This window comes from Phoenix dactylifera, chromosome 2 (assembly GCF_009389715.1).
Source record: "Phoenix dactylifera cultivar Barhee BC4 chromosome 2, palm_55x_up_171113_PBpolish2nd_filt_p, whole genome shotgun sequence".
Classification (NCBI taxonomy): Eukaryota; Viridiplantae; Streptophyta; class Magnoliopsida; order Arecales; family Arecaceae; genus Phoenix; species Phoenix dactylifera.
In genome coordinates, this window is record NC_052393.1 from 24,768,318 (window position 1) to 24,790,559 (window position 22,242).

Below are 22,242 nucleotides of genomic sequence, written 5' to 3' on the forward strand. Positions count from 1 at the left end.
TTGGCAAGGGACATCTGGAGCCTCCATCTACTCTTGCAGCATCCAGGACTAGCTATGTCTCCTGAGTGCCTCCATCTCTTGGCTTTCTTAAGGTGAACTTCGATGGCAGCGTCGTAGAGGATGAACGTGGCGGTAGACTGGTTGCGGTAGGGGGTCGGCAGATTTTCGACTCGTCAATGGTATCTGCCGAGCTTCGAGCGGCCTGAAAGGGTGTTTCTTTTGCGAGGCGGATACTGGGCGCGGACCGTCTGCTCTTCGAGAGAGACTCGGCCACGGTGATCGAATGGATCTGAGGCCGAGGCAGCTTAGTCGAGGATCGGCCGTTGCTCCGCGACGTTCATAAACTATTGAGGGAGTGCGCCTCTCATCAAGTTTTGCACGTCTACCGGAAGGCAAATGGTGCAGCTGACTGGATGACCTCCTATGCAGCTCACCACTCGGAAGTTTCACTTAGGCAGACCATGAGCCGGTGCTAGAGTCTTTATGTAGTATTTTGCTTTCTGATTTTGTTGGCCGCATTTACATCTATCACATATGAGCCACCATTATACAAAAATAAAAAAATAAAAAAAAAATAACAACATGAGAGGAGTGAAAAAAAAAAAAAGTCTCACCACATGCATGTCAATTGTGAAGGACCACAAATTTCTTAGCAAACTGCAACGATCATCTGCGCATCAAAGACTAGTTTGACGCATGGAGCCCTTCTTGCTCTGCAGCCCACGTTCTTCGGCGTTTAATGTGGGGACGTAGATTGAAGAGTTTCAACAACGACGGCTAGCTCGTAAAACGAGAATGGCTCTCAAAGACATGTGAACTTATGACGCACACCAAATGAACAAAGAGAACAAAGAGCCGAAGAATACGATGAAAGAAGATCATCAAGTAAATAATCTAACTACAAGGTGGTCCATTTTGTTGTCCGTTCGATTGGCCTCAAACGGTCTGATGCGTACGTCTCTTGTGCGGAGATGTACAGCTCACAAAGTGTCGGCAGATCCCATGAACTCCGCCGTTTTTCCCGTTCTCCTCCGTCTTCTAGACCAATGGCATATTCTTAATTATTCAGAACAACAGGGTTAATTACGAACCATATTATACTGTACTGCACTAACCAAAAGCACACCACGCACCAGGGTGGTTCTATATACACCCCCCCTATTGCTCAGGACACCCCCCAAAAATTAAAAAAAAATTAAATACTCTCTACACCCCCCCATTTGCTAAGGACACCCCTAAAAAATTAAAAATTCCTAAATTACCCCCCACCCTCCCCACCCCCTCACCTAAATTGCTCTCTACACCCCCCAACCCCCCCCACCCCGCTCTTCCCCTCCAAAACACCTCGCCAACGCCCAAAACCCCCCGTTCCCCCTTCTCCCTCTCGTCGCCGGCATTCTCCCGATCTCCGACCACCTCGCCGGCTTCTCCCGGAACCACCTCGCCGGCTTCTCCCGAAATTTTTTTTTTTCACGGTTCGTGCTCCGTTCGGCGCTGGATCGCCGAACAAAAGGCTTCTGTTCGGCTGAACAGTGCCGGACAGAAGCCTTCTGTTCGGCACTGTGCAGCCGAACAGATCTGTTCGGTTGAGGGTTGCCGAACAGAAGGCTTCTGTTCGGCACTGTTCAGCCGAACAGAAGCCTTTTGTTCGGCGATCCAGTGCCGAACGGAGCACGAACCGTGAAAAAAAAAAATTTCGGGAGAAGCCGGCGAGGTGGTTCCGGGAGAAGCCGGCGAGGTGGTCGGAGATCGGGAGAATGCCGGCGACGAGAGGGAGAAGGGGGACGGGGGAGGAGGGGTTTAAGGGGGGTTTGAGGGGTGTTTTTTTTTTTTTCTTTTCAAAACGAAACGGAGGAGGAGGAAGGGGGTGTATGAGAAAATTTCAAGGGCAATATGGTAATTACACTAAAGGTTAGTTTGGGTTTTTTTTTTTTGGTTTTTGGGGGGTGTCCTGAGCAATAGGGGGGGTGTATATAGAACTACCCCACGCACCACCACCGTTCACGTGTGTCCAAACTTTCCAAGTAACGGTACGGCCTTCAATTTCTCCCTCCCTAAAATACCCCCACCAATTGGAGACCTGCCAAATTCCACATCACCGAGATAAGATTTCTTGGCCAACTTTGTCTTCATAATTTTCCCTCTAATCTAACATCCCCATAAAATTTTTCATGCGAAATTCCAATTCAACCGTCCAGATTTGCAGCAACAAAGAAATCGGTGATGAATTTCAATTCTAAGATAAAGTTTTACGGTGGACAACCTGAATTGAAAAGATTTGATGAGATCGTTTCGGACCATGAAATCTTTAGTATAAAATATCCCCACTAATTCGAGACCTTCCAAAATCTACATCCGGCCAACTTTGTCTTCATAATTTTCCCTCTAACCTAACATGCCCATAAAATTTTTCATGCAAAATTCCAATTCAACAGTCCAGATTTGCAGCAACAAATAAATCGGTGATGAGGTCGATTTGGGCCATGAAATCTTTGGTATAAAATAGACCCATCAACTAACTCCACTTCGTTAGATTCCACTTCATGAACGGCAACGGTCGCGCGCCAAAAATGTCGGAGGGCAGCGCGCAACTGTCGGCGTGACGAAGGGCATTCCGGTCATTTCACTAGACGGAACCGCACATGGTTCGAACAGCAGAAGCAAACCCCACCCATCCCAAGATTAAAGAATAAAATATCCGTAAATATACTCCACTCTTTTTAAGTGTCACACTTCCACCGCGGCACTCGCCACGAAGTCCGGAGTGAAAGAGTGTGAGAGATACTGGAGTGCATATACTAATAAAGGGGAGTAAAGATATAAATTCTTTTATAGTTCAGTGGGAACTATCAGCCTTTCCCCCTTGGTCTATATAAATGAGCTCTGTCCGTTGCCTGTTTACACAGAAGATCTGAACCAAGAGGCAGATGCTTCGGTTTTTCCAAGCTTAAAGGGATAAGAAACTCGAGAGAAGCAGCCTCTCTCGCACAATGGCCGGCGCCGGCTTCTTCTTTCCCTCCTTTGCTCTCCTCCTCTTCTTCTTCTTCTTCTTCGAGTCCTCCGGTGAGTCCCATCAGATTTCCGACCCGCATTGGCACCCGGCCACGGCGACGTGGTATGGAAGCCCCGACGGCGACGGCAGCGACGGTGAGTTCACAAATCCCATCTCCGGCCACATCCAGCGTTGCCGATCCAAGATAGTTCAGTGTAGCCAATGTAGTCTCTCTCCCCCTCTCACTCATGTCGTGGACGCATCAGAGCCGTTCCAATGAAATCAAGCGTCTGGCTGGCTTTCTATTTACTTCATTTTATTCTATTTTATTTTCCCTTCCCGATGCTAGCCGTTACAGTTTGGGAGCTTCGGTCGCGTGCGGGCATTACAGTTTCTAGCCGTTATAAACCGGGCTGGGATCGGGTGCGAGGCTTCGAGTAGCAAACACCGGTAGACGAGTGGTTCGCTTCGCCCGATGCCCAGCAGGTCAAAAATGTGGCGAGGATCCGTGGGGCCCAGCTAGATTCTTTGGCACGTGTCGGACAACGAGGAGCCCTGCATCTTGGATGCTCTGCGGCCTCTCGTACCTTTTCCTGGTCCCCTGCGGCACATGCACTCCTCTTGCACTCTCTCTTTCCCCAGCTTTTTACTCATCCAGAAAATCTCTCTCTAAACATTGGTACTTAGAGCAAGTGTTTGATGAAAATTTCAATCGCTGTAGAGGAGGATTTATTAAGAAAATCGAGGGAAGCCATTAATTCTAAATTTGTTCTTAAGAAGTTGGTGGATGTGGTGCAGGAGGAGCGTGTGGGTATGGGTCGCTGGTGGATGTCCGGCCGATGAAGGCGAGGGTGGGGGCGGTGAGCCCGGTGCTGTTTAAAGGAGGGGAGGGGTGCGGGGCCTGCTACAAGGTGAAGTGCGTCGACGGCGGTGTCTGTTCCCGGCGGGCGGTGACGGTGATCGTCACCGACGAGTGCCCGGGGGGGTACTGTGCCTTCGGCCGCACCCACTTCGATCTCAGCGGCGCTGCCTTCGGCCGCATGGCCGTCGCGGGCTCCGCCGACCGGCTCCGCGACCGAGGCGAGATCTCGGTCATCTTCCGGAGGTGAGGAAGCAGCAGCACTATTCTATTTCTCTGTATTCGATTATTTAATTTTGTTACTGCGGGACTTCTTGGAAGGTAAAAAAAAGAAGAACATAAGAAACGACACCATCTTCTTCTCTCATTCCTTCTCTCAGGTATTCTTCTTTTACCGAGCGGCTGTTGCGCTTTTACCTGTCACTTTAAAGACACATGTGAAATGTACCACAAAAAAGGACACATGTGAAAAGTAAAATGACTGAAATACCCTTGGCTTCTTCGTCCCGGGGTTAAGTCCTAAGAGAAGGAAGAGCTCTGTTCTTCTGTTATACATTTCTCTTCTTACTTCCTCGAGTCTGCAACCTACTTATCCAAATAATTACTGCTTCATATTTTTATTTGAAGTAGTGTTTACTGTTACTCAACTTTTGTAGCTTCCTTGTGGTTATGATACTATGCCAAATACAAGTTTTCTTAGCTCTTAGAGTATAAGGTTTTGAGGAACTAATTGTAGATTAAAATAATATCTTATGAATTGTACTGTTTCAGGACTCCTTGTAAGTATCGTGGGAAGAGCATAGCCTTCCATGTGAATGAAGGCTCAACAGACTATTGGTTATCGCTTCTGGTGGAGTTTGAGGATGGAGATGGAGATGTTGGATCCATGCACATCAAACAGGTATATCTCTGACCTTGTTGCTTTAGTTTCTTGTGGATTTATTCTTTGAGACCTCTTTCTCTAAGCATAACTTTAGTAATCACCTTTTAGTATCAACCATTAGTATTTTAGTAATATATCTAGGATAAAACTTGGACTTCCACTAGAGTCGTGTTATAGAGCCTTTTCCTTTCCACGGCGCTGATCATGGAAACATAATGCCATGTTATCTGTTTCAGTGTCATGTGGCTGGTGGGGCCTGCTTCCCATCATTTTGAGAGAAAAAATAGTTATGACCTTTCATTTCCCTCAATGTCTCAATGAGTAGTCGATTTTAATTTTTATCTTTGGAACATATATGATTGGGTTTCCGAGATTTCCTCAGCCATGGTAATAGCCTAAGACCATGGATGGAGCTTGAGCTCTGGAGTTCTGCACAAAAGGCAATCTCACCATAGAGATCTAGCAGCACAAAAAAGTGTGCTCCTATCTGATCTCCATTTGGGTCTAAATTTTGGCACTTTAAGTACTACTTGCATTAGTTTTTTTTTATGCAAGATCACATGGCGATTGGTCGTGCTATCCGTGTTCATGACACGTTGATATGTCATTGAGCTCATTGGTCCTGCTTCTCCAAATCAAGTCCCATTAAATAAATTAATTGCATGTTATAGTAGAATTTGCCGATGCGCTCTAGATTTAATTAAAGCACTCTTCTCTCATTTGGCTTTTCATGTGGTTTCTATTTAAGAATTCAGTGCCTTACCTAGTTGTCACTTTAAAGATCTCTCTCGCATCTCTAGCCTAGCTAGATTTGTTATCCATTGTTGCTTCTTTTAGTCTCCCTCATCTGGGGACTAAAGAAGGCATCATTTCAGTTCCGCTTTTAGCATTCTTCATTCTCAAGTCTTGGACAAAATAGTACATGCTTAGAAGATTTGTTATCCATTACACTGTTTTGATCCTTTTTAGGTATAATGCGGCGAAATGTCGGTCCCTAATTAAAAGCTTGGACTACCAAACAGACCCAATTCAAATCTTACCAATGTTAAAGTGTGCCTTACAAGCAGTGTAGTATGTAGCCCTTAATTAAAAGGCTCCATTATACTGGGCTTAGTCTTTATTAATACTGTAAGGGTCTGTGCGGGTATGTATTTAGTCTCACATCGGTTATTCATCGAGGAGATCTAAATAATATTTTCTGACTAGCCATTTGGGTGAGATTCTAGATTGTTACAAATGGTATCAGAGTAAACTCGACCCATAATTTATGTGGACTAAGGGACACTGCAGCACAGAGTTATGGAGGCTGACCACGTACCGATCGTAGTACTTATGATTAGAATTGAATGGAAGAACCCATGCAAGCGTGTGTTTAGTCCCATATTGGTTATTCACCGAGGAGATCTTGGATATTTAGTACTTATGATTAGAATTGAATGGAAGAACCCATGCAAGCGTGTGTTTAGTCCCATAATGGTTATTCACCGAGGAGATCTTGGATATTTATACAAAATCAAAAAATTCAAATAATACCTTCTGGCTCTGGATTGTTATAAATACATTTTTTATACATTTTGATACATAATGCTTACTTCAATTTTGTTCATTCTGCAGTCCAATTCGGTGGAATGGCTAGAGATGAATCATATCTGGGGCGCCAATTGGTGTATTATTGGGGGACCCCTAAAGGGGCCCTTCTCAGTAAAGCTGACCACATTGTCCACGCAGAGGACCCTCTCTGCCCGGGAAGTGATTCCAAAGAACTGGTCTCCCAAGGCCACCTACACCTCCCGCCTGAACTTCTCTTAATTAGAGGGAGGCAGACCCATGAGTCAAAAGAACCTACCCTTCCGTCCCCACCTGGGGGAAAAAAAAAAAGAAGTAGCCGTTGGTGGTTGTGGTCTTTTGAAGAATAACATAAAAAATAGCCGTTGGGATGCCAAGGCAAATCCCCTATTATCTTAGTTTTTGGAAGTTTCTATGTATATGTTGTAGCCATAGGGCTCAGCCATGTGCCCTAGTAGCCCTCTCCTAAAGGAGAGAGAGCGCCCATTGTGTGACATTTGTGTAAGCTTGTGGGGGAATGACTCCATCTATAACCCTATGAAGGGTTTTCCAATAATTCATCTATGGAGCAACATTAGTTATTATATCCACATCATGGAGGTGTTTCTCTGACTATTGCCCCTGTGATTGCTAGCTTTAACAAAGAAGCATGACATGCATGCTAAAATATTGTTTGTTGACTGACCTTTCATGTACTGCTTTGGGAACAAGGACATTGGTGCCATTCATGATCTTTTGATAAGGCTGGGACCCAACCACATGATGTGTCTTAAAGGCAAGGAGCCATATTTTCTTCTAATGGGACAATTTACTGGCACTTGTGAACCTTCATTCTGGAACTAGAGGACAGGCTTTATGAATGAATGAAAGAGATGCAAGGCAAAACCTCTTGTTCTCATTGTGTGTGATATGATACTTCCTACTACTGGGATTTTAGTAGGATTGTTGAGTGGTGAAACTTTGCCTCCAAATAAAGATCTCATGCCCAACAATTTCTTGTGCCATAAAGAGCCAGAAGCTAAAGCATTTGATTCTACATCCCTTCAAGGAGGGATGACTGTTCCACAGTGCACTTTAATAGGGCAGGAGGACCTTTTCATGCAGGTGGGACTGGCTGTCAGAAATACCAAGACTGGAGGGCAGCAAAATGAGGGTTTGTGGTGGGTATGCTGCTCCTTTATGGTTCTATAATTCTTTCTAGGGAGGCTCATGTGTCATCTTTTGACCATGGAGGCATCATTCCTGTCAGGCATTCACATATGAGTGCAAAAAACATAAGCACTTTAAATAGTCGAGCAATGCAATGAAAATGTTGTAGTTTGATAAAAAGCCCAAGATTATACTTGCTACACACAAAAGCATCTTCTAAGGGTACAATATTTAGCAGTTAATGAGACATTGTGGTTTGCCACCAATATGTTCTGTACTCATGCAGAAAAGAAACATTATACACTGAAGAAAATAAACATAACATCCGCCGATTAATCTCACATGCATGACTCAAAATAAGTTTCTCAAATGAAACCAAAATTAACCTAACACTTCAGATCTTCTTGATAATATAAGGCAGGGTATTTTAACAAAAACATTTCATTAACTGAACTGAAAAAAGCAGCCAACCAACCAGGCTATAAAGGAAGGAATAGGTTAGAACTTTTGCATGAGGACCTCAATGAGTTTTTCGGAAGCTCGAAGCAGGGGCCCTCTATGGATTCTGCTGCTTGCAGAGGATCGTAAGCCTGCGATGTCCAAATTATAGGGGCCAATGGACCTATCCGAGGCCCTGGGACAACAGAAAGATGAAATCCAAAGAATAACAAAAACAAAGCAGCAATGTTACTTTGATTCAATCATTGAAGAACTTGGGCCAGTTTAATTCCATGGACCATATCTTATCCTGATCAAATAACCTCCTGAAGTGGTCATCAGATGCTCCAAAAATCTCATCTTGTTTTGTAAAGACATAGTCTTGTCATTGATGATTGTGATTTAATGAAACTGCCTCCTCCTATTGGCAACTTGATTAAAAAAAAAAACTAGTGTTATAATCCCCTTTAATAACTAAGTCTCGATTTTTCATGCTACATCATTCCTTCAAGCTTCAACACATGCTTAAGTTCGCCTTTGTAATATTTCATCTCACAAGGCAATTTTTACCTCCTGTATCTTATCCACCTAAACAATAGTACTTAAGCTCCTTGTTTTAGGCATCAACAAAGTTTTCTTTGCTCCATTTTCTTAATTTTCTTCTTTAGATTCATTAACATGTATCCAATTATACCAACTGCATTGCCATCCTTGCGCTTAACATTCCACCACACCAACAAGCCTTGACAAAGCCACATCCTTGAGCCACAAAATCTAAATAATTTTGAAGAAGCCTCCCTGTTACTTGAATTGAGGAGAATTGTGCATGGTCCCGCTCTTCAAGAAATAGAGGTAATTGACACTCAGTCCTTTAATTGACCATCATTTGATGCTAATCCCTATTGTTTGAAAGTGCAATTTCTACCTCAAAATTCCTTTGACTGTTTAATTATTTTTTTCTCCTTGGCTCTGCACACTTTTATACCTGACTCTGCACATAGTTACAAATAATTATGTACACATAGAGATATAAATATGTAGAGGGATAATATAATCATATATAGGGACACTATAACTATACGCAAGAACTACCATAAATATATGCAATGTAATTATAAGTATGTGCAAACCCCATATAAGTATGTATAGGATTAAAAATTAAATGCTAACAGTCAAAGGTCAGCGTCTAAAATAGCAGTCAAAAAAAAAAAAAAAAGAACCAGGTGTCCCTGAAAAATAAGAGAAAACCAAGCTTAGCTGAAATAACAAGATAAAAGAAACCTCTCTAAATCGTAAGAACTAGATCCCCAAAAAGTTTGACTAGTATATTATATTATTATACTATTATATAATATTATATTATACTATCAAAAATTATTATTATAAAGTATTATTAACTTATAAATTATTTTTAAATATATTTTTTTAAAAAAATTTTGTGGGACTCAAACTCAATTCTGCTATCTAAAAAGAGAAAAACAAAGGCTTTCCAATGCATCTCAAATAAAGCTTTTGCCCAAATGCTCCAATTTAGAGCTTTCCCTAGTAAAGCTTTTTAAGCTTCTGGTGGAGCCGAAAAGTTAATTCAAAAATTTTATCACATGCTTCGAAATTAGCCCAAAAAGCTTTTGGCCTTCCAAAAAAATTCTTGACCCTCCACAAGCAATACCAAATAGGGTCTTAGATTGTTGCAAGCAAAGCAGATATGCCTGAAGCAATGATAAGGTGTCATATTGTTATCTGAAAGTAGATAAAATAAAAATATTTTTTTAATTCTTATAATACAAGAAATGATTTGGGAAGAGCAAGAACTTGATAACTAAATCTTGCCTTGGCTAATAACAAAGTTTCTCCATTATCCTTTCTTTCCTCTTTGCATGCGCCATAGATTAGGAGGGGGTGAAGGCGGGCTTTGATATATCCTAGAAGGGGGCTTTAGTTCTCTTTATATTTTTCCTGTGATTGTCACATCAAAATATTTTCCCTATGATTGGGATAATTAGATAAGAAAATGGATGGTTATGATATCTTTTATATATTTGTATGTATGTATAACAATAATTTTGTAATTGCTAATGGAATTTGATAAAGTAGTTTGAGGAATGATAGAGTGTAATTATATATTTTTTTGATGCAATTGATGTTTATTATTAAGGATTTTTTTTTTGTATGAATACCCTCCTAAATATTAAATTTTATATGAATATCCTTCCAAAATTAATATTTACATGTATACCTCCGTAAAATACTTGTTTTGCTATTCTACTCTTTTTTTTATTCTTATTTTTGCATGTGTACCCACGACATGTCGACATCTAACGCCATTAAAAAATTAACGATTCCAAATTAAAATGACTAAAATATCCTTAATGGATAGATGTGCAAAAAAAACATTTTTACATTGAGGACAAAAAAGTAATTTCAAAATTTTATTTTATTTTAATTAAAATAAATATAGTTTTTATTAATGGTGTTAGAAGAACCATTATATTAGAGGCATTTGTGCAAAAACAGTATTTTATAAGAGTACAAAAATAAATATAAATTTTAAGAGGGTATTTAGATAAATTTAAATTTTTAGAAAGATATTCATGTAAAAAAAATCTAATCATTAATAATAATTTGAAATCCGTTCGAACTACTTCAGGCTCGAGCGGGCCGGGCTGCCCGTCCGGTACTTGAACAGGCCCATCTCCCACCTGCGACCCAGCCCGACTCTCTCTCGCTCTTCTTCTACTACTACTTTTTCTAATCCACGGAAGCACTGAAATGACCGGGGCGCCGTTTCTATTTTCGAACTCCCTCACGCGTCGCTTGGAGACTCTGGTGAGGGAACGATGTGGGTTGGAGACCATCAAGCAGGAAGAGGCTTTCGATCTCTTCAACCGCATGTTGGATGCGACGCCGACGCCATCGATTCAAGCATTCGACGCGCTCCTTTCAGCAGTCCTTCGAACAACGAATTATCCTGCTGTCATCTCTCTCTACAATCAAATGGTTCGGGCGGGAGCAGTGTCTCCCCATGCCCGCACCTATGAAATTTTGATGAATTGCTGCTCTCAGATGAACCGAATGGATCTCGGTTTCGGGATCTTCGGAGGCCTACTGAAACGGGGTTGGAGGCCAAACACCTTAACTTTCAACTTGCTGCTCAAGGGTCTGTGCTCCGAGAAGAAGATCGATGAAGCAGCCGTGGTGTTTGACAGAATGCCCCTTTCAGGGTGCGCGCCCGACGTGGTTTCCTACACTACTCTTATCAAGGGGCTCACCTGTAATGGGAAAACTGGCTTGGGGCTTGAGTTGCTTCGAAAGATGGTGACTTTGGGTGGTGGATGTAAGCCTGATGTGGTTACGTACAACATAATCATCAATGGCCTTTGCAAGGATGGAGCCATGGAAAAGGCTTCGAAGCTGTTTGAAGAAATGGTTGCTCAGGGTGTCACGCCTGATGTCGTCACTTATAATTGCATTATCCGTGAACATTCTGTGTTAGGCCACTGGAAAGAAGCCATTGGAATATTCAAGAAGATGGTAGATCAAGGCCTTTCTCCAAATGTAGTGACATTCAACACATTGATGAGTTCTCTATGCAAGCAAAGGAAAAGTGATGAAGCACATAAGATACTGAATTTGATGGCTGAAAGGGGAGAAAAGCCTGATATTATCTCGCATAACATATTGTTGCATGGGTACATTCTAGAAGGCCGTCTCGATGATGCAATGGACTCTGTTAATGCCATGGTGCTTAAGGGTCTCGAGCCTAACATTTATAGTTACAGTATCCTGATTAGTGCTTATAGTAAGAATCAGACAATGGATAAGGCTATGTATATGCTCAAGAGAATGCGACAGGAAGGCATGGAACCTGATGTTGTTACCTACAACACTGTCTTGGATGGACTTTGTAAGACTGGAAGACTGCAGGAAGTTCAATATCTATTTGACCAGATGGTCAGTCAAGGCATATCTCCAGATATCATCACTTACAACACTTTAATTAATGGCTTTTGCAAATTGGGCAAGTGGAAGGAAGCCAGCAGATTTCTCTATGAAATGATGGATCATGGAATTCGTCCTGATGTTATAACGCTTAGTGTTTTAATTGATGCTCTTTGTAAAGAAGGAATGACCAAAGAAGCGCATAAGCTATTGGATGTGATGGTGCGGATAGGTGAGGAGCCTAATGCAGTTACATACACAACCATAATTGATGGATACTGTTTGATTGGCCAAATATATGAAGCAATCAAAGTATTTCATTTCATGACTTCGAAGGGCCATGCACCAAATGTTGTTACTTACAGTTCATTGATCAATGGCTATTGCAAAATAGGAAGAACAGATAAGGCAGTAGGCTTTCTTGATGAAATGTACCGCAATGGATTGAGGCCCACAACTATAACTTACAATACTATAATAAATGCCTTATTTCGAATTGGTAGAGTCGGTGATGCAAAAGAACTGCTTGGCAAGATGATAGCTGCTGGGGTATGCCCGGACCTTTCTACATGCCACATAATGCTGGGAGGACTTTGTAAAAACCGATATATCGATGAAGCTATGGATGTGTTCCAGTACATATCTTCTCAAAACTACAAGCTTGAAGTGACCACTTTTAACATCCTGATTGATGGAATGCTTAGAGCTGGTAAATTTAAAGGAGCTCGAGATCTATTTAATGCTATCACTTCTAAAGGCTTGATGCCTAATGTTGCGACCTATACCATAATGATGAAAGGCCTTATAGAAAAAGGGTTGCTGGATGAGGCTGAGGAGCTGTTCTTGCAGCTGGAAAAATCTGGATACCCCTCAGATTCTGTTATGCTTAATACCATAGTTCGCTGCTTACTAGAGAAAGGTGAGGTATGGAAAGCCATGGGTTTTCTCGATAAAATCAAAGAGAGATGTTTTTCTCTTGAGGCTTCAACTACTTCCCTTTTGATAGATCTATTCTCAAAAGATGCAAAATATCATGAACATATGAACCTGCTTCCTATTTTTTCTCAATATGGTATAAAGTTGAGTGATGACATTAGCAGGGAACTATTGATCACATCTCAGCAGTAATGAGTTGAAAGATGAGATTCTCAAGTAAATATGTTTGAGTATTTTACCTCAAATTACGAGTTACCTCTTTTGACATCTTATGCTTTGGCTACATGCTAGCGGATTATCCTCCAATAGTAACACTGAAGCTTCATTTAACAGCCATCCAAGTTACTTTGTTTTGTATGTATTTTGCAAATATAATGCATTGAAATTCTGGCAGGGTGAAATTGAACCACATGTTCATTTTTACTTCACTTTAGATATAATCTCTCTTTCATTTTTTATATATGCACATCTGGGTATGGATGTGGCTTAACTTACCAGGACAATATTTTTTCTTTCTCAACTTGAATATCGAAGGTTGTGCATAGAATTCTTGTTTGTTTCATGTAAGTGCACAAAGGAGCCAAGCTCAAGTTTGAGCCTGGCCTTGCTCAAGTTGTCTTATTGTATAATTGAATCGAGCTCGTCCTAGCTCATTTAAGTTGAAGCCAAAATCAAGCTATTCACAGATAATAATGCCTTTAAGAGATATGGCGAGAGCTTGAGGTCACTCAAGATTTTCATTTATATATTTTGAGCTAATTATCTTGATTACATCTTAATCTTATAGCTGAAATACAGTCTATTTTACATAAATTATATTAACTAATGGTAATAAATATAAAAATATTTTTACACAATGAAATATATATATATATATTTAAGATTATATATATAGAGAGAGAGAGAGATTAAACAAGCTAAGTCCAACTCTAGCTTGGCCCTTTTGCTAATTAAGATTACATGATAGTTTCCGGCAAATGCCTTTGCGAGCTATATAGAAGTTTCTCCGGAAACCACACTAAGAAAGCAACGTTTCAAAAACGCTCAAAGAAACCAATACGCCGGTGAGTCTATAATTTCTTATTATTTTTGGCTACGTAATTGGAAGTTGGATTGGATTCCATAAAATTATGGACATTCTAAAAATAGAATCCAAACCAAATCAGATCTTACGTAATTGGAAGTAAATCAAAATAGATTGTGTGGATAGGTCATTGGGGAAGACAAGGAAAGAAGTTTTAAGAAATACGTAATTCCTGTACTCCAAGAAACCAATACGGCCATATATCTATGCAAGTTTAGATCTCTTTTTGTTATTTTTCGGATACTGGAAATAAGATTAGATTCCATAACATAATAGATTTTTCGGTGATAAAATCCGAACAAAATCAGATTGTCATTATTGGAACTAAACCAAATTAGACTGTCTGGGTAGATAAAGAAAGAAGTTGAATAAATTCTATTAGACAGGAAGTGGTGGGATAATTTTAAAAGAGAGGATTCCGGGTCAAAGTCAAATCTTTTTTTTTGAATTATTTGAATTATTTATCCATTTCAATAAATTAATTATTGACAATTTAATATTTTATTATTTGTCTCTAATTTCCTGTAATTATTCATCCACATATATAATTTTTATTTTTATTTTTATTTTTAGTTTTTTGCTGCAACAGATGTATCATACATAATGGGTACAAATACACCCAAAGAAATCAAAGAATAATAAGTTCCGGAATACACTGGGTAGTCCCCTCTCCTCCAACCATCGGGTCTCTTCAGAATGGTTAGCCACATAGGATGCTACACAATCTGTTGCCCCGTTGGCCTCGCAATACACATGCTTAACCTACAATGCCATCCCACCCCTCACCATCGCTCGAATATCCCTAAGGTGCGGGTGGTAATCACCCACCCCTCCCGCGCTCTGTTGGATCCATCCAATATCAGTAGCCGAGACACCCTCGAGCACTAAGGTGTTGGCTTGCAGTATACGCCAATCATACCTCAAGCCGATCCAAGCTGTCCTTAACTCCGCCCCCAGAATATATAAATTTTTATTCATTTTTATAATGTTTCCCATTTCCTGCTCCAAAAACTTTTTTTAAAACCATCATTTTGTATTTCCACTTTCATATTATTTCTCAAATCGGTTCTCATAGTGATGACTATAATACAGCATACAAAAGCTTAACATGCTTCATCCTAAAGTATAGTTATGTTCGTTTGGGGAGCTAGAGACCTACTATGATAATATAGTACAAGAATAACTAACCTTAGTTCAACTGATGGACATTCCTCTCCACTTCTTAAATGATACCATAGCAATAATATTGCCCAAAATGTATATTAAAAAAAAAAAACTATGTAACTTACAAGGACTACATTGCTTATCTAGACCTTAGCACACTTCTTGAGGGATTTATACAAGAGAGGCTATTACCAAGAAAAATGCGAAAGAAAGATGAATGCAAGAGAAAACCACACCAATAAATAAAAGCAAGTTTCAGGTAATAAGGAAAGAATGAGAATACATATTCTCTCTTGACTAACCAGACAAGTATGTCTCCTGTGATGAATTTTTTGTTTCTTATGTCATTCAAACAAGTATTCCGCTAGCCACTTATTCTGGTTCTTTTCTTTTCATTCGTTTCTTTTATAAGAGTAATTAAATAAAAAATATTGAGGAGATGAATCCATGCACCAATCTCACAAAGGCTCAAAAAAGTAGCAAAAGAATGGGTCCCATGGAATTGACAGCATAAGGGATGGTGCTTGTGGATCTTTGTTCATAGTTGAAGTATAGATCAAGGTTAATCTCTATATAAAAAAAGGGGAAAAAATAATCAGTGTACCCTTTGTTTATGATATTTCTATATAAAGAGATAGGGATTATTTTTGAAATTGAAAAATGGGAAATCAAGTTGCTTTTATAGTTTAAGGGAAGGATTTAAGGATTATGGATAAGAATTTAAGAAAATCAAAAAATTTCAAAGTCCAGCGATATTGAATTCATTTTTAGAAAATATAGTTGAGGTTTGTTTTTGAAATTAAAGATTAACCAATCCATATTTAATATTTATACGATGTCTAGCATTATTGAATTCATCTTTCTATATTTTTGAAAATTATACTTCCATATTTGAATATACCCTATATTAATCAATTGGAGTTACTCCTAGTTTGGAGTTATGCATATTAAATTTTGTTTATAGCAAAGAAATATCAATGTTGCCTTCTAGGTTTTAAGGATTTTTTTTTTGTCGTAGTGGATATTTTCTTTGAAAATACTATAATTTTGTTTATCCAGTTCTACCCATCACAGAGATTTAACATCCAAGGTGGACATGGAGCTATAAGATGACCATTGGAGTTGAAGATTATTGGAATTAATCTACTAGTATTTAAGGAAATACTAAAATCTAATTAATAGTTTATTTTGGAGTAAAAAGAGTTGCAGTAGTTAACCCATTTATTCTAGGTTAGCTTATTTCATTTCCAAATATAACCTTATTCTCTATATTAATAAAATTATTCTATAGATGCATCATAATTAGATCCTATTAAAAAACAAACATATTATATATTCATATGTTTTTCTTACACATCTCTAGGCTATATAAAAATGGCTTGATTTCCTAATTTTCAACTTCAAAAATAACCCTAACCAAATTTCCCATTGGAATAATTTAAAACACCTTTAAACTTCATAATTTTTTTAAAATGATACCTTAAAAGCTTCCAAGAAGGAAAGAGAACTAAGAAGTAAAGATGAGATATAATGCAATAAAAAAATTAATATAAATTATTATCTTCAAGATCTTTTAGAATTTAGATTAGATTTTAGTCAACTATCTTAATTAAAATCTTGGGCTATTTTTTTGATGTGGAACGTAACGAGTATTCTCTAAGTCAATTGATTGGATGAACTTTGATGATAAATTATTGAATAATTTTTATTGTTTTATATTTATAATTACCAAAAGTTCTTGTTTGGTTGAGATAAGATCGTATAATTTTATATTCAAAAACTCTCAAACGCAGAGGTTTGCAGCATACGAAATTCTTATCCTTCTTTGGTGGTATTTTTGTATTTCTATTGCAAGCTAGGGGCAATTTTTCAACAATCAGACATGGCATATAATTCCGTGCAGAGACCACCCGAACCTTGTCGACCAAATAAATACGAAAGGGTGGAACCTCGAAGCGGAATTCGTTCACACCCACATCTAGACCCAGAAACACCTCGCAACACCCTTTCATAACTCCCGCAAGAATCCACGGTGGGGTGGGGAGTCAAACGTCTTCGTCTCACGAAACCGGGTGCCTCTGGTATTTTGGCGGAGTGGATAAGGAAAGGAGGTTTCCCGAAGCCGCCTCCCGCACCGGGTTTCAAGCCGGCTGTGGGACCCCAGTAAACGCGCGGTGGGCCCACAGCTGGTATATATGTATCTAACCGTGAAAGGAAGGTCATACCGGGGGGTTCGTGTGGGCCCACCATCCTAATCTTGACGCGCGGGGCGCCGATTCCGTCCACGTGGCAGCGACGGAGGCCTTCCGTCTTTGTCCTCTCTCCCGAAAGCAAAAACGCAGACGAGCACAAACTTAGAGGGAGAGTTAGAGAGAGAGAGAGAGAGAGAGAGAGAGAGCAAAAGGGAAAGTTTTTAGGGTTTGGAGAGGAAGTGGTTTAGGGTTTGCAGAAAGAGAGGGAGAGAGGGAGGGGGCACTAGGGTTTGGGGCCGCGCTGGATGATTAGATTTAAACCTTCTTGATTAACCTATTAATCTAAATCTATCTGCCATGTTTTTATTATCATTTTTGAACTAAAATCCCACATACCTATATGATAAATTTCATTAGGTGATATTTTTGGAATTGTCCAATTATTAATATCATCCATTGATTTTGGATATTCAATTAGCTGAGCATTTCATTAAGCAGGAGATATCCTAATATATCTGAAGAAGAGGTAAAGGCAAAATGCCTGGAAAGAATTAAGAGGGAATTTTTTGAGGCATTTGATGATAAATCCATGAAATCTGCCTCATCCCAACAATCTTCATCAAATACTCCTGAGAATACAAGTAATCCTTATGAATGTTTAGCAGGAGAAGCCCAAGATCCAAATGAAGATCTAGAAGTTCAGAATACCCCTACTCCAATGGAGGAAGTATGGCAAACAATTCTTACCAGAAGACCTGGACAAAAGGGAGCAGTAAAATCTGTCCCACAAACAGAAAAAGGAAAGACAGTGGTCACGTCAAGCTCTGGATAGTACACCCGTGAAGAAATCACTTCACCGACACCTTTTGTACACAGTGAACAAATGATGGGTTCACCAACAGCTTGATTCTGTCTTGTTACTTTTACTAGTGGTTTTGTAAATCTGTGTGCACCCCTGGTTTTGTAAATCTGTGTGCACCCCTGGTTTTGTAAATCTGTGTGCACCCCTGGTTTTGTAAATCCGTGTGCACCCATGGTTTTGTAAGAATGGTTTCTGGGTTATTTCCTCTATAAAAGCCATCCTTGGGGTATGTCCAAGGCAGGCGAAAAAATATGAAATGAAGCACTTTTTCCTTCAATCTTCTGTGTTTTCATCCTCCTTCTTCCGCATCTGAGTTTATTTAGAAGCTCCTCCTGCCCTATTCCCTATCCCCGAAATTGGTATCAGAGCCAAGTTTGGCATTCTCAGTTCATTAGCCCCGAACCCAAGAGGGAGGCTACTGGTAGTACCTCGGGTCGGTAATCTGTAGGCAACTATCTACAGTAAGGGTAATAGGCCGAGACATAAGCGCCGGGAAAAAGTCTCGGTAAGCCAACCTTACTTAGGTAGGGAACTGAGCATAGCCAGAATGGCTGGCTAGGCTGTTGGTGGAAGGAGCATATGGAGGCATAATATTCAGACCCTAGAACTCTTTATCATATGCTTTTCCATAATTATTAGACTTTAGTTATTTTACATGTCTTATAATCTAGTCTCATGCTGGGTTAATATCATAGTTGAGTGATGGTCCGTAGGAAGGCCATTTGTACCCGTTGATGCCGGGATGGCGAGTTAGGGTGTTTAGGCCGCATCCGTGAGGGACTTATAGACCAAAGCTCAGATATGGTATGAAACTTAGCAAGATTGATAAGATTTAGAAGACAAAGTCCTGTGATAGGATAAATAATTCAAAGTCTAATGATTATAGAAGAAAGCATAAGATAAAGAGATCTAAGATCAATAATATTATATATCCATATCTCCTATCTGCCATTCTGCTAAAATTATGGAAACCCCTTCCATACATAAACAAGATAATCATCTTGTGAAAAATGCTCAGCTAATTGAATATCCAAAATCAATGGATGATATTAATAATTGGACAATTCCAAAAATATCACCTAATGAAATTTATCATATAGGTATGTGGGATTTTAGTTCAAAAATGATAATAAAAACGATTGAACAAACGTTCCAAATAGATGGAACCCCTCAAACCCTTAGATTACTAAGGAAAGAGGATATTGAGAAATATAAAAAAAAATATCAATTCCTACATATAGGAATGATTCAAGTAGCATTTAAACCGTTAACATTACTAGGAAATAATACTAGTTTAATGTCAACCATCAGAGATGGAAGATGTAACTTGTTTAAAGAATCTTTGGCGGCAGTAGTAGAAACTAGTCTGTGCCATGGACCAGTATATTTTAACTGTGTTCCAAACCTTAGTCTGTCTCTGACAGATACCAATTTATATGAAGCTTTAAAATTAAACATAATAACATCTGGCTATGATTTTATTCCAGGATCTGAAGTAATAGCAATAAGCTATAGACTCCATTTTAAGGTATTAAACACCTTAGCACCTAAAAACATAATAGATACCCAAAAGGGTCAAACAACTCTAGTATATACAAATCTAGAAACAACTAGGATAGCCACAAATAGGTTAATCTCATGGAATGAAATAAACTTTCCAGAATCCTGGTCATTGGAAGAAGAAATTCCAACACCACCAATAGTAAATACGAACATAGACCAAATAATTCAAATGACTGATGGGTCTGTAGAAATCATGTTTAATAATTCTACAAGAAAGGTCAAAATTCCTGAAATTGGCAGGTCAATGTCAAGTAGAAGTCTAGATACAAGGCCTTCTACTTCCAGAACTAGAAACAATGAGACAAATGTTGTAGAAGAAATAAATATAAGTAAAAATAATATTCCCTATGGAATTTATAAGAGTAAGGAATCTCCTACTCGATCAGAAATGAGTTTTCATATTTAATGGATTACACCCAAGGAAGTTATATAAGAAGAAAACTCAATGAAGAGTTTCAGTCAGAAAGGAATAAACTATTTAGAGTATGGTATTTGGGAAAATTTTCTCCATTAGAATTAGTATATTACAAAAATAAATATTATGAGGAATTAGAATACTATCAAAAGATAGAATATTTTACCCCTTGGTTTTTAAAATTTTATGCAAATGAGAAAACCCAAGAAATAGCGGTTCTCCAGAAAACATGGACAACTATACAGGATGAAATAATAAATTCACCTTTTCCTCCACAACAAATGTTAAAACTTCAATCAACTGAAGCAATGGCTTATTCCAACTTAAGTAAGATGGAACATTCACATGTTACAATAAGAGAATTAAATACTCTTATTAGAGCACAAAATTATACAAATGCATACTTACATTGCATAGGAACAGAATTATTACAGCTAGAGAAAAAATTAAATGAAATACAAAAGAATATGGAAAGAGACATCCAGATTCTAAAAAAATTAAAGGAAAACCCTGAGAAAAATAAGGAACCAATGACTCCGGTTATTCAGCCTCCACCAGAAGTAAAAAACTTTAAATTACAAAAACCAAATGCAGAATTTATCAAAGTCCTTGAAGAAAGACTAAAAGGATTTCACATAGGAGTAGTCAATAGAAATTCTAGGACTAACCCTGATAGCGAACAGACAAATGAAAGTAGTTCGGAAGACTTATGCACTATGATTGAACAAAATCTTCAAATAAATTCAGATGAAGAATTATCAGAAGAAAATATTCTAGGCTTAGAAAAATTTGAAGAACAAATGAATGAATTAAATGTTAATCCTATTAAGTATGAGCCTAGACCACTAGAAAAATATTACTATAAAAGGCCTTCTCCATTAGATGTACTACATGAAGAAAGAGAACCATATCAGAATTCTTATTCTGGAAAACACATCTATGAATGGAACATAGATGGAATGTCTGATAAACAAATCTTAGATGTAATACATAGAATAATGATGTATTCAACAATCTGCCAGCAAAATGGAAACACTGATCATGAAATTGTTAAATTTATAATAGCAGGGTTTATAGGTCAGTTAAAAGGATGGTGGCAGGGATATTTAAATGAAAACCAAAAGAATGAAATTTTGGGACATATAAAAACTATAAAAGTAGAGCCAGATAGGCCAACTAGCAGTGGCACTCCAGGAATAGACACTGAACAAGATGCAGTATATACACTGTGTGTTACGATAATCCAACACTTTGTAGGATTAGAATTAAAAGATGGAGATTCAATGAGAACTCTATTACTTAACCTAAAATGTCCAACTTTAACACATTTTAGATGGTATAAAGATACCTTTATGACTAGAGTATTCCAAGTAGGTGATCCTAATACTGAATTATGGAAATCTAAATTTATAGATGGATTACCATATTTATTTGCTGCAAGAGTCAAAAAGACTTTAAGAGATAGACAAGGTGGAATAAACATCAACTATGACCACTACACTTATGGACAAATCATAGGAGTATGTGTTCAAGAAGGTTTAAATATATGCAATGATCTAAAGCTTAAAAAACAAATTAAGAAACAATCACAAACAGAAAAACACCAATTAGGTGATTTCTGTCACCAGTTTGCATATGACATGCAAGAAAAACCAGAAGGATCTAAGAAAAAGAAAAGAAAGTACAAAAAATATGTACACAAAACACCTCGTAAAGAGTATAAAGCATATAAACAAAGAAGGTACTTTAAGAAAAAGCAACAACAGCAAGAAAAACAGGCTGTTAAGAAAAAGAAGAAAAAAAGGATTATTAAAGAAGATCCTAAATGTTATAGGTGTGGTAGATTTGGACATTATGCTAATCGATGTTCAATGAGAAGGAAAATTGATTCCTTAGAAGTAGATGAAAATCTGAAAAATCAGTTAATGAAACTTATGATAAATTCATCTTCAGAAGAAGATAGTAACTATTCAAGTTCATCGGAAGATGAGATCAATGAAGTTATATCTTCATCAGCAGAAGAACAAATAAGATCAGGAAAAGAATGTCAATGTAATATAGTTCAATATAACAAAGATTATTGGAAATCTTTGGTGGGAATGAAATCATTAAATGTACTGACAAATAGTCAGGAGGAAATATTAAAAATCATAGATCAGGTTACTGATCATAATGTTAAAAGACAGCTACTAGAATTTTT

General features: G+C 38.5%; 2 protein-coding genes across 2 annotated transcripts; both read left to right on the forward strand.

The window, feature by feature from the left end:
* The first annotated feature begins 2,877 nt into the window (after positions 1-2,877).
* LOC103719191 (expansin-B16-like) lies at positions 2,878-6,912 on the forward strand. Its single transcript, XM_008808312.2, has 4 exons — positions 2,878-3,147; positions 3,791-4,097; positions 4,623-4,752; positions 6,349-6,912. The coding sequence occupies exons 1-4, from the start codon at positions 2,991-2,993 to the stop codon at positions 6,541-6,543; spliced, it is 789 nt and encodes a 262-aa protein (XP_008806534.2). The 5' UTR covers positions 2,878-2,990; the 3' UTR covers positions 6,544-6,912.
* Positions 6,913-10,619: 3,707 nt separating this feature from the next.
* LOC103719192 (protein Rf1, mitochondrial-like) lies at positions 10,620-13,168 on the forward strand. The gene has a single exon (XM_008808313.3). It carries the CDS (start codon positions 10,657-10,659, stop codon positions 12,952-12,954), a length of 2,298 nt encoding a protein of 765 aa, XP_008806535.3. The 5' UTR covers positions 10,620-10,656; the 3' UTR covers positions 12,955-13,168.
* Positions 13,169-22,242: the final 9,074 nt, after the last annotated feature.

Coding starts and splice junctions, on each gene's coding strand:
- LOC103719191 (XM_008808312.2), top strand. CDS start 2,991: ATGGCCGGCGCCGGCTTCTTCTTTCCCTCCTTTGCTCTCCTCCTCTTC. Junction 3,148..3,790: donor CGACGGCGACGGCAGCGACG/GTGAGTTCACAA, acceptor GATGTGGTGCAG/GAGGAGCGTGTGGGTATGGG. Junction 4,753..6,348: donor GATCCATGCACATCAAACAG/GTATATCTCTGA, acceptor TTCATTCTGCAG/TCCAATTCGGTGGAATGGCT.
- LOC103719192 (XM_008808313.3), top strand. CDS start 10,657: ATGACCGGGGCGCCGTTTCTATTTTCGAACTCCCTCACGCGTCGCTTG.